Below are 13,011 nucleotides of genomic sequence, written 5' to 3'. Positions count from 1 at the left end.
ACGACCAGCTTAACGTCCATCCGAGGGACGGCGCACACATTGATGGAGCATTCTGCCTGTGAAACACCCGGATGACAGTTTATAGCTGGGTCGGGATTCGAACCGAGACTAAACAGCCCAGAGGCGAGTATGTTCCTAGGGCCTAGGTCATCCTTACAGTCCCACAAAACTATATTATATTACAATAACTGTACATGAAAACAGATTTGCAACTAGATGGTATTCATAGAATACTTACCCTGCGCAGTCAACTTATTGCGAGCCTACTCTTCTGTTTTTGAACATTTTTTTTCCTTTGATCCAAGACCACGTGAGCTGCCAGACCACGTGAGCGATGACATCATAAATTTATATCCTCAAATATAATTGTTGCATAGATCACGCTCAATACATTTCAAACTGATCAGACTAATCATTGTCCCTGTCGAATTATGACGTTGTGGGGGTTACCCCCATTGGGACATAATCCACAGGCACGGGACCAGTGGGGCTATTGATGGTATGGGCGTGGCGTGTGCTCGGTGGTTGGAGCCACGCCCCCTTAAGAGGGTTTTTGCGTGTTATAAAAGACTAGAGAAATATCCGTGCTACGCACGGGTGGGAGGCCAGAAGCAAACAGACAATGCAGATACGGTGAATGCTAAAGCATGAAACCAATAAATTCCACATTCCTGTTGCACCTTCAGCTGCACCTCAGACATGGACAGCAAGTTCGTGAAGGACCTCCATGAAAAACGTACCTGCTCGCAAACAAACGGGTACGTTCATGTAGAGAAACATCGATCGTGGGACCGTGGCGAATCTGCATATGGCGATGGCAAAAAAACAGAAATTGAAGGCTTTTTTATTTTAAACGATTCATATAAACATCCGTTGAATCATATCACACGCAAATCATCAAAATCTAAACGGTATCTTTAGAATTTCAATAAAAGCCACATCACTGTTCATATCGGTAAATATTATTCCATCGTCTTTCAAATCGTGATCGATACACTATGATCGTGATGATCGTGATCGTGAATCGTGATCGATAATCGTGTTCACAATCGCTATGTCGTATGTACTCCCGATACGTGTACCACATTCCCGATACGTGTAACTGTACCAAATCAACAGTTAAAAGGATTTTGAGCCGATAGGTGTTACGGCCTTGGCAAGATCGATGGAGACAGCGATCTGTTAGATCTGATCCTCCTTCATGCCGAAGTGCATATCGTCCTTCATGCCACATCCGATCGATGCAGCCGTGCAGCGATCGGTGCAGTCGTTTGTGCGGCACACAGCGCAGCGATCGGTGCAGCCGTTTGTGCGGCACACGGTGCAGCGATCGGTGCAAACGTGGACTCCCACACTGCCACATCCTGCTGATACTTGCTCCCGCATGACGTTTCCGCATGACGGATGTTTATATAAATCGTTTAAAAGAAAAAAAGGCTTCAATTTCCGATATTTAGCCTTTTCATTTGGGCCTCCCAATTGAAGCCCCGCCCATAGGGCAGGTACCGTTGCTCGACGTAAGAAGACGTCACAATGAACGTCGTGCGAACGCGAATGTTATGCGGGAGTCCAAACCCGAGAATGCTGGAGACTAAAGCTGAAATTGGGAAAACTAAATAGCCTATTTTACTCCTGGGGATCCCAGGATTACCCACTGAAAATATATTTGCGATCGGTTCAGCAGTTTTTACGGTACCTTCTAACGGACAGACAGACAGACATTTGGTGAATTATAGTAAGATGCATGAGTTCCGGTCGGGATTCAGTTCTGTTGGAATAAAGGAGCTTTGAACAAGCTAAGAAGTGTCTCGCCCTCTTGTTGTCCGCAACTCCTACATTGGTGACCCCGACTGCTCCCGAACGTTTTCGGGGGCTTCAAACGAACATGGCGACAAGCGCAGTTTCGATTAAGCTGCCGGAGTTTTGGGAACGACAAGCTGCTGTTTGGTTCGCTCAAGCTGAGGCCCAGTTCGCCATTCAGAGAATTTCTGCCGACGACACAAAGTATTATTATGTCGTGTCTGCGCTCAGCAGCTCCACTGCGACCAGGGTGGTGAGCCTTCTCCAGGATCCTCCGGAGGGCGGCAAGTACTAGACGCTAAAAGCGCTGCTGCTCGAAACCTTCGAGCTCACTGAGGCTGAGTGCGCTCGCCAACTTCTTTCTCTACCCGGGCTGGGTGACTCAAAGCCGTCGGAGCTGATGGACCACATGTTGTCTCTCCTGGGCAGCCACCGGCCATGTTTCCTCTTCAGGGAGCTGTTCCTGCAGCAGCTGCCAGGACAGGTATGGTCAGCCTTGGCCAACTCGCCCGTTAAGAATTTCCGCGCCCTGGCCAGGGAAGCAGACAAGTTTTTCTCTGCCAGACACTAATGTAGTGCAGCGGCATTGGACCCTGGCCCCGTCAAGCCTGCGCCACTGGCGGACACCGTGGCGGCCGCCATTATGGCCCAGCGGCGGAAGGCCCCAGCCTTGTGCTTTTACCACGCAAAGTTTGGGCCCAAGGCCAAGGCCACCCTGCAGCTTCAGCGAGTCGGGAAACGGGGTGGCCGGTGCTCGTTAACTGCCATGAGCGTCGGCCGTTCGGGCAGTTTGCTGTTCATTTCGGACACCGACTCCGGACGTCGTTTCCTCTGCTACACAGGTGCCCAGGTGAGCGTTCTACCTGCATCGGCATTGGACCGGGAGGCCGGGCGTCACGACCCTGCCCTGGAAGCTGCCAACGGCAGTGCTATTCAGACCTTTGGCAAATGGACCGTGGCACTGTGCTTTGGCGGGCAGCGGTTTACATGGGATTTTGTCATGGCAAAGGTGTCCACCCCCTTGCTGGGCGCTGATTTACTCTGCGCCAACGGCCTATTGGTGGATGTGAAAAATCAGCGGCTCATTAATGTGGAGACATTCAGTTCTCTTCCATGCTCGCCGAGCGGGTCCGCCTCAACGAGGCTTGCGTGCACGCTCTCGACCTCTGATGAGTTTGCCCGCCTCCTCACCGAGTTCCCGGCCCACCTTTTCGGCCGTTGCCATCAAGCACGGTGTGGAGCATCACATTCCGAACACCAGCCCACCTGTCGGGCTCGACACCTCGACCTGGCGAAACTCGCTATCGCAAAGGCGGAGTTCGACACGTTGGAGCGTCTTGGCATCGTGTGACGTTCCGACAGCCCGTGGGCCTCGCCTCTCCACATTGCGCCGAAGCCGGGTGCCGGGTGGCGGTTGGTGCCTGTGCGGGGATTATCGCCGCCTTAACGACGCCACTACCCCCGACCGCTACCCAATCCCGCACATCCAGGATTTTTCTGCCCGCTTGGCCGGTAAAGTTTTTTTTTCTAAGGTGGACCTCGTTCGTGGTTACCACCAGGTCCCCGTCTGGCCGCAGGACATTCCTAAGACCGCGGTGATTACACCGTTCGGGCTTTTCGAATTCCTCCGTATGCCTTTTGGGCTCAATAACGCAGCCCAGGCTTTCCAGCACCTGATGGACAGCGTGTTGCGGGATTTGCCATTTCTGTTCGTCTACCTGGACGATATCCTCATCGCCAGCGCTTCCAGGACGGAGCACATGCTTCACCTCCGAGCGCTCTTTGAACGCCTCAGTCAGCATGGCCTGATCATTAACCCGGCCAAGTGCTTGTTCAGGGTGGCCTCAATTGACTTTCTTGGCCACCGCATCACGAGGGAGGGGGCCGTCCCACTGCCGTCTAAAGTGGAGGCTGTGAAGGGTTTTCCACGCCCCCTCACCGTCGAAGCCTTGCAGGAGTTTTTGGGCATGGTGAACTTTTACCATCGTTTCGTGCCCCGGGTGGCCCAAGCTGATGCGGCCCCTTTATGAGGCCCTCAAGGGCAAGCCTACCAAATGCACCATTGACTGGACAGAGGAGATGGCCAAGTCGTTCATGGACGCTAAACTGGCCCTTGCTAGCGCAACTATGCTGGCACATCCGTCGCCCGATGCACCGATTGCCCTCACCACGGATGCTTCGGACTACGCGGTTGGTGCCGTGCACAAGCAGTGGGTTCACGGGGCGTGGCAGCCGCTTGCTTTTTTTAGCCGGCAGCTCCGCCCTAACGAACGAAAGTACAGTACCTTCGATGGTGAGCTCCTAGGCCTCTACCTAGCTGTCCAACACTTCCGTTACCTGTTGGAAGCCCGCCCGTTCACGGCATTTGTGGACCACAAGCCCGTGGTTTTTGCCCTGGTCAAGGTCTCGGAGCCGTGGTCTGCCCGTCAACAATGCCAGCTCTCCTTCGTTTCCGAGTTCACGACGGACATCCAACATGTTGCTGGGAAGGACAATACCGTCGCCGATTGTCTCTCCCGGTCCATAGCTGGCGCTTTTCACCTTGGCATCGACTAAGCCCGCATGGGGGCCGAACAGAGCTCCGACCCGGATGTCCAGGCCTGCAGGGCGGCGGTCACGGGGCTGCGACTGTCCGATGTGCCGTTCGAGGACACGGGCACCACACTACTGTGCGACATATCTTTGGTACAGCCTCGCCCCGTCGTACCCACCAGCTGGAGACGGCTTGTGTTCGAGGCCGTCCACAGTCTTTCTCACCCGGGAAGGAAGGCGTCGCAAAAGTTAGTGGCGGCGAAGTTCGTTTGGCACAGGCTCAGGAAGGATGTGCGTGACTGGGCCAACACCTGCGTCGAGTGCCAACGCTCGAAGGTGCATCGCCATACCCAGGCCCCATTGGCGCCATTCCCAGTGCCAGAGCGACGCTTTGACCATGTTAACGTGGAACTGGTAGGACCCCTCCCCCCCTCGCGGGGATTCACCCACCTCCTCACGATGATCGATAGGACCACCAGGTGGCAAGAGGCCGTCCCGCTCACATCTACAACGTCCGCCGATGTGGCCCGGGCGTTCATCGGCACTTGGGTTGCCCTTTTTGGCGCTCCCTCAGACATCTCTTCAGACAGGGGGCCCCAGTTCACTTCAGAGCTCTGGGGTGCTGTTGCCCAGGGGCTTGGAGTAAAGCTCCATCGCACCACTGCATATCATCCTCAGGCTAATGGATTGTGTGAGAGGTTCCATCTCTCTATGAAAGCTGCTCTCAGGGCCATCCTCCGGGATGACAGTTGGGCCGACAGACTCCCGTGGGTCATGTTGGGCCTCAGGACAGCCCCTAAGGAAGACCTCCAGTCCTCATCCGCTGAGCTCGTCTATGGCCAGCCGCTGCGGGTTCCCGGGGAGTTCATGCCAGACACCACAAGCCCCTGGTCCGCTGCCCGTCAGCGGTCAGTTCTCCGGGAGTATGCCAAGATGTTTGCACCAGTGCCCACGTCTCAACATGGTTTGCCTCGGGCCCACGTCCCGCCAGATCTACGTACAGCGGAGTACGTCTTTGTTTGCCAGGATGCACACCGGGGACCGCTTCGGCCGCCTTACGGACGGGCCTTTCCGCGTTCTGGAGGCCGGGGACAAGTCCTTCGTGGTCGACATCGGCAGCAAACCGGACCACCTTTTGGTGGACCACCTCAAGCCGGCTCACTTGGACCTAGGCCAGCCCCCTCAGTTGGCTCAACCCCCACGGCGGGGCCGTCCCCCGTCGGGTAAGTCCCCGGTTGGCCCGCCTACCGCCAAGCCGCTAAGAGTCCCTGCTCGGGTCCTCAGTCGTTTCGGCCGGGTGGTTAAGGCCCCCCGAAAACTGACATTGCCCATGCGAGTGAATTCTGGGGGGGCGCATGTGGCCGTTGGCGCAGAGGAAATCAGCGCCCAGCAAGAGATCAATGCCGTCGGAGCTGATGCACCACATGTTGTCTCTCCTGGGCAGCCACCGGCCATGTTTCCTCTTCAGGGAGCTGTTCCTGGAGTCCAATGACGTCATCGTTAACAACACCTATTCCCCATATGGAGTTCTTTACAATGAGCCATGTTTCAAGTTTTTCCATTAAGCGGTTTGGTAGATATAGAGGTGTAACGTTTTTCCAAGATGGCGCCAGTACCACGTGACCTATGACGTCATAATTATCAGCAAAAAAATTCCACAGGTGGAGGGGCTCCGACGGTAAATTTTCATGTCAATGGGACCAACGGTTGCCGAGAAAATGAATTTTTAAAATGCAGACACGTACGGCACACGGCACACGTATGGCACATGGCACACGTACGCAGTAGATTGCTTAACCTCACTTTTCGCTTCGCGAGCGCAGGGTAAAGATGATATAAACACTGAAATGAAAACGACCACATTAAGGTATCCCAATGTCGCTGTTCCCAAACCTCATCATGGGACCTTGCATATCCCAAACAGCCAAGCCTTGTTCTCTTCAGCCATACACATGCATCTGGATTCATATGACGTCATCAGCACGGATGGTAAAAGGAAATTTAAAAAGAGTAAAATATGAAAAGCAAACCGATGGAATTGAAGGATTAACGATTCATTCCATTGGAGATGTTCACAACCCTGTTGTTGTGGAAAAGTGTAATGTCGTTCTCCATAATTATTACCCTGCGCTCGCGAAGCGAAAAGCGCGGTTAAGCAATCGCGTTTTGAACGTGTGCCGTACATGTGCCGTACATGTGCCGGACGTGTGCCGTACGTGTCTGCATTTTAAAAAATCATTTTCTCGGCAACCGTTGGTCCGATTGACATGAAAATTTACCGTAGGAGCGCCTCCTCCTGTAGAATTTTTTTACTGATACTTATGACGTCATAGGTCACGTGGTACGGACGCCATCTTGGAAAAACGTTACACCTCTATATCTCCCAAACCGCTTAATGGAAAAACTTGAAACATGGCTCATTGTCAAGTACTCCCCATGGGGAATAAGATATGTTAATGATGATGCCATCAGTGCCTCCATTATAACGTCATAATTCGACAAGTACAACACTTGATCTGATCAGTATGAAAAAAAAAATTCCCTCTGCAATTGTTAGTCCGATAAACACGAAATTTTCAGAATATGAGCGGCTCCTCCTGTAGAATTGTTCTAATGATAATTATGAAGTCATTGGTCACGTGGTACAAGCGCCATCTTGGAAAAATCGAAAAATGTTGCACCAAAAATCGAAAAATGTTGCACCTCCATATCTCCAAAACCGCTATATGGAAAAAATTGAAACATGGCTCATTGTAAAGAACTCCATATGGGGAATAGGTGTTGTTCGTGATGACGTCATCGGTGCCATAATTATGACGTCATAATTCGAGAGGGACAACGCTTAGTCTGATCAGTTTGAAATGTATTGAGCGTGAGATATGCAACAATTATATTAGAGAATATAAATTTATGATGTCATCGCTCACGTGGTCTGGCAGCCATATTGGATCAAAGAAAAAATAACGTTCAAAAACAGAGAGTTGGCTCACTCCAAGTTGACTGTGCAGGATAAGTATTCTATGAATACCATGTAGTTAGTGTTGGAAATCACAACTTTGTAATACTTTAATAGCCATTTCTGCCATTGATTACATTGGAAAAGCTTTATGATGTCACTTTAAAAAATCATGCTGCTGGTTGCATCATTTTCTGGAAGCGAAGCTGTGCCGTTGATGCAGTGCCCCCTGTTTGCAGTAAGCTGGTACCGTACTCATTTTGCGGACCTCGGAAGGATGATAGGCTGAGTGAACCCAGCTGGTGTTCATTTAACGGCTCTCGTCATGGGCTCAAACTCAATACCCTAAGATTTTAAGGCAGCCATCTTAACCGCTAAGCGAACACCTGGTTTCCAAGCTCCGTCTGTCTCTGCTGGCAATTACTTTGATGTGATGATCACATGTGCAGAATGGAGAAAGACTTCAAAACTCGAATAACCCCTAACCCTAACCGACCAACCTTTTAAAAACTGTTTTGTAAAATATTTGAAATAAATCTGTACCTGTTTATAAGTTAAGGGTTCGAAGTTACAGCAGACATTAATATAAGACATGTGATTAAAATCTGCTCTTTGAGGGCGTGATGGGAGGCAGGACTGGGACCGCATGGTTATCCAGGTATTGTCCTTTTCTGTGCCTCTCATTGACAAACACACGTTAGTGACTGATCCACCATTCCCTCCTATTTATCCCAAAGCCACATGGCAGAGGCACTGTCCCGCGCGGCATGCGAGCGATGCCAAGCTGGATTCACCTCGACACAGAGGATCGTGAGCAGTGAAGGCCAGTTGTACCACGAGGGGTGCTTTGTCTGTGCCCAGTGCTTCCAACCCTTTCCTGATGGACTCTTCTACGAGGTTGGTCCAGCAATCATGGCACGTTTCTGTCCTGCATGATGTGTTTTTGTCACTAAGATAGAGGGCATTTGGCAATGTTGCCTTTTAATATGTAGGATATGGATGCCCTTCACAAGTAACCCCGACAACAGGTGACCCTCATCCACAAATTGAGCACTGATATCGCACATAGAGGAGCGTCCTCTCCGAGTCTGGTTGAAACCCCGGTTGGATCATACCAAATACTTTAAAAATGGTACTTGCAGCTTCCTTACTTGACGCTCATCTCTCTATAATGCAAGCAATCTCTGTGTGTCTGTGTGTCTGTCTGTGTGTATGTCTGTGACCGCTGTTTCTCGACAACCACTGGTCCGATCTAAGTAAAACTTGCCAGGTATGTTGCTGGGGACCTGAGGATGTGCCTTTTCAAGGTTTGCTATTAATCGGACAAGTGGTTACCAAGTTATGGCCATTTATTTAGCAAACACATACGTTTTGTACGTGAACGAAGGAACAGCGAAGGACGAGAGCGAAGGACGGCGAAGGACGAGAGCGAAGACCGAAGGAACGATGAAAGTTGTAATTTTTTTTTTGCACGTACGGTCAAGCTACAGCGAAGGAACCGCGTGTGTGTTTGTTGTTCTCTTCTCTTTGTGCTTTTCCTTGCGATGAAATTGCAAAATGGCAAAATATGTTGGCGCTAATTGAAGAATTGGCCATTAAAACTAATTTGCGATTAATCGTAACTGCGATATGCGAACTTCCGGACAGTGAGGCCTTATTTTTGGTACGTACGTCAACGTACGTATGTCCACGTACTTACCTCCCCGCACGTACGGGTACGCACTAGTAATTTAAAAGGATGGAACACAGACCAAAAATGCTGGGAAGGCAATGGCAAACCACCCAGTATAACCATTCCCAAGAAACTGATTTGGCAGCACCAACGCTCTGTACAGAATATGGTGCATCAAATAAAATAAACTCAGATTGCTCTCCTTGAAGGGCATGTGTGAGTTTCCTTGGTTTTTCCAAGCAATCCAAAAGCTATGTCATTTATTCTGAGATTCAGTGGGCCTTGTTTGGGATATACTGTGCATTTATTCTTTCATCCAAGGTCTAGGCACATGGAAGAGCTAGGATACATAGCAGAAGACGACACAACATAGCAAAGGGAATAGCAGGAGAAAGGGGAAACACCAATATCAGAGTGGAGGGAGACGGTGGACTGAGAAGGAGAAGCAAGGGATGCAGGTAACGATGAGGGTTAGGGAAGAACACAAGGAGTGGACAAGATGGATACATCAACAAAATGGTTGGGAGGGTTGGGTGTTGTTTAACGGGTGTCGAAGAGATCATGGCTTTGGATGGGGGATGACTTGAGATGGTGGTGAACAGCTGTCTTGAAGACCTGGAGAGAAGAATAAGGCTGAAAAGAGTGTGGAAGGTGGTTCACAGGTGGGGAAAAAGAGGAATAAATGAGTGGAGGTGAGCAGTAGTTCTGGATTTAGGCAGTTTCACTAGAAGTAGGTTGCTGGTGGACCGTGTGTGTCCTGCAGATACTTGGGGGGAGGGACAGCGCACGGAGAGGGCAGAGGGTGCAAGTAAAGACAGAGAGACCAGTGACCTCTCTGCGATGGCGAAGTGATAGGCCCATCGACTCAGCTCCATCGTGAGAGATTCCAATGATATTGAAGGCCTTGGTTTCCACAGTGTCAAGGTGAGCAGGATGGGAGGCAGGGGAGCCAGCCCAGCAGTACTCCATCAAGCTGCAGATGAAAGCCTCGTCAGTGGATTGGAGCTCAGGTTTGCCAAGGAAGGACTTTCCATGACGGAGGATGCTCAGTCAGCACCTGGCTCTGCAGGCAAACATTGAAATGTGGCTTGGCCAAGAGAGATCATAGCTGAGAGTAAGACCCTTAAGAGTTTGAGTGATCCAACCTCTTCGAGATGGTTGTTGAGAAAGTAGATGGGAGGGTTTGTGGTACAGTCCTTTTGGAAAGAGAGACTGAGGGTGTGGAATTTCTCAGGATTAAAAGACATATTCCAAGTGTTTGACCAGATTGGCAGATTGTGATTTTGTCAACGTCTGCAGTGAAGGAAAAGGCTGGAGGGATGACACGGCAGAGTATAGTCATCAGCAAAGACATAAGGAGGATTCTCGGGAGAGTCAGTTAGACCATTGATGAATATTAGGAAGAGGATAGGACCAAGAACACTGCCTTGCGGTACTCCAGCCTTGACAGGGAGAGGGGAAGAAAGGGTCCCGTTGAGAGCCACACGTTGGCTATGAGAGTAGAGGAAGTCAGTAAGCCAAGAGTGGAGTTGGCCTTGGGTTCCAAAAGGAGTTGAGTTGGCCAGACAGTCTGGAGAGCAAGGCAGGATGCCAGAAAATTAGGGTTGTTGATTCTATCCACAGCGAGACCGAGCTGTTCCAGAAGCTTGAAATCCAAATCCTTGACACTCCTGCCTTCAGTCAGATTTGAACCTACAACCTCCATATAATAGCAGTCCTGTCTTCACCATGATGCACCATACCGATTATTTTTATTTATTTATTTTTCAACAGATATGGATGCCCATGAAATAAATGGACGCAAAGGGAACTAGAAAATAGAATTTGACGTGGATGCATTGATATATACGACCCTACCCAAGTTAAATGTCATCCCACTCTTACGTTTGATCTCAATTAAAGGTTACATGAAAAATTATAAGGTCACGTGAGAGAGAACATGAGAGATAAGTCGAAGAGAGACATCACATGTCCCAAACTCAAGGTATGGTCTGCAAAATGATTTTGAAAGGGCACATAACCTTTGACCTTGCATCTCTTGCACCCAAAATTTAACGAGTTAATTGTTGTATGACATTCCATACTTTTGCCAAGTTTGGTTGAAATCCCTTCAAATTATTTTCAAAATTATTTTTCAATTAAAGAGCACATGCCCTTTGAACTTTGATCTTTTGTACCCATCATTCTTATGAGTTCATATTTGTATTACAATGTACTAGTGGGGTCACCCTTGGGAATCCCACCGGAATGGAGGTGTATCGTTGCGGATCGGTGCAGCCGTTTGTGTAGTACCCAGGACAATAACGTTAGGTGGGAGTCCAAACCTGAAAATGCTGGAGACCAAAGCTGAAATTGGAAAAACAATATGGCCTATTTTACTCCAGGGGGTCCCAGGATTACCCACCCAAAATATCGTTGCGATCGGTTCAGCCGTTTTTGCGGTTCCTGGGAACGGACGGACGGACAGACGGACGGACATTTGGTGAATTATAGTAAGATAATTGTACCCACTTTGGTTGATATCCCTTTAGTACTGTAGTTCAAAAGTTATGCTTCCTGAAGCAGTTCACAAGTTATCCATAGACACCGTCTTTTTCACCCGAGAGAGTAGAGGAGTTTTCTGGCAACCATCGACCTTGATTCTGCAACTCGACCGGACGGCATCAGTGCACGTGTCCGGAAATCCTGCTCTGCTGCTCTTGCTTTCTTTCTTCGCTCTGCTGCTCTTGCTTATCCTCTTTCTACTCTTTTGCCTGAGTACCTTGGTCATCATTCAATTGCTTGGAAGTCAGCAACATCACTGCATTACATAAACATCCACATAACTATAAACCTATCCGCTTACTTCCAATCACCAGCAACAAGATCATGGAATCCATCATCGCAGTTGATGTCAAATCCTTCCTTTAGGCTAACGGCTTGATCTCAGAACATCGGTTTGGATCCAGACCCGGTCGCTCTACCCTGGAATGCTGCTTCTGCTCTCCGAACAATGGATGGAGATCCTCAATCTCAGACATGTCTTATTCCTAATTTTTGGAATAGTCTTCTTCCTAATCTTCAACAACGATCTCCCTGACTCTTGGGAAAATCCCCTTTATCTATTTGCTGATGAGTCCACCCTCTGTCGTAACATCGGTCATCCTTCAGATAGGCAGGTAGCAGCCTCTTCCTTCACTGCATACCTTGATAGAATCACAAGCTCATCAACCACTTGGAATATATCTTTCAATCCTGATAGATCTCGCACTCCTCACCCTATATTTCTGAAAATACTGTCTGGCGAACCCTCTCATCTCCTTCCTCAACAATCCTCTTGAATAGTTGTCATTCAAAGGTTTGGGCCTCAGTATCAGCCACTATCTTTCTTGGGCAAACCACATATCAAAGTTTGTCTCCAAAGCTATTTGCCAACTGGGTATCTTCCATTCTGCAAAACCTTTCCTTGGCACATCTGAACTTTTATTAAGCTACAAGGCCTTCATCCACACCTTGACGGAGTACTGCTCTCTCCTCTGCGCTGGCAGCCTTGCCTCACACCTTGCCCAGCTTGATGCCGAGGAAACCAAGGCCTTCAAGATCATTGGAACCTCCTACGATGAAGCTGTCTCTGGGCCTATAATTTTCAAATCAGAGACAAGTCGGTGGTTTCTCTGTCTTCTACCGGCTCCTTTCTTTCACCCTCTATTTATTCCATACTAGGAGTTTGCGGCTGCATCCATCGCCAGTGTGCTCCCCTTGCTCTCATTCTTCCCCACTTCACTTATTTATCGGTGAAACAGACAGACGGACAACTCCAAAAACATAACCTCCGGTGTGCAATCTGACATGGGCAGAGGGGAAGATGCACCACAGCATATAAAGAGTAATTCTCTGGGTAGATTTGGTTGTGTTGTTCATTTTAATTTCTTCCTCTGCAGTTTGAAGACCGGAAATACTGTGAGCATGACTTCCACATCCTGTTCGCTCCATGCTGTGGCCACTGTGGTATGTGAACCTTTGAGGTTGTTATTTTTTTTCTACTAAAGTTCTCCATAAGTGGGTTTCACCT

The 13,011-nt window shown here is 49.4% G+C and overlaps 1 protein-coding gene across 3 annotated transcripts in view; it reads left to right on the top strand.

Moving 5' to 3' along the window:
* The window catches only part of LOC137435146 (LIM and senescent cell antigen-like-containing domain protein 1), an 80,195-nt gene that overhangs the window by 45,317 nt on the left and 21,867 nt on the right, over positions 1–13,011 (top strand). For all 3 annotated transcript variants that reach the window (XM_068128673.2, XM_068128671.2, XM_068128672.2), the window contains exons 2-3: positions 8,026–8,185; positions 12,881–12,947. In XM_068128673.2, the coding sequence (XP_067984774.1) occupies positions 8,030–8,185; positions 12,881–12,947 (223 nt within the window). In that variant the 5' untranslated portion in view covers positions 8,026–8,029. The remainder of the gene's footprint in view (positions 1–8,025; positions 8,186–12,880; positions 12,948–13,011) is intronic.

The sequence above is a fragment of the Myxine glutinosa genome, chromosome 9, assembly GCF_964187855.1.
Source record: "Myxine glutinosa chromosome 9, kmMyxGlut1.1, whole genome shotgun sequence".
NCBI lineage: Eukaryota > Metazoa > Chordata > Myxini > Myxiniformes > Myxinidae > Myxine > Myxine glutinosa.
The sequence above is the reverse complement of the archived record's forward strand: the minus strand, read 5'-3'. Positions and strand labels throughout refer to the sequence as shown.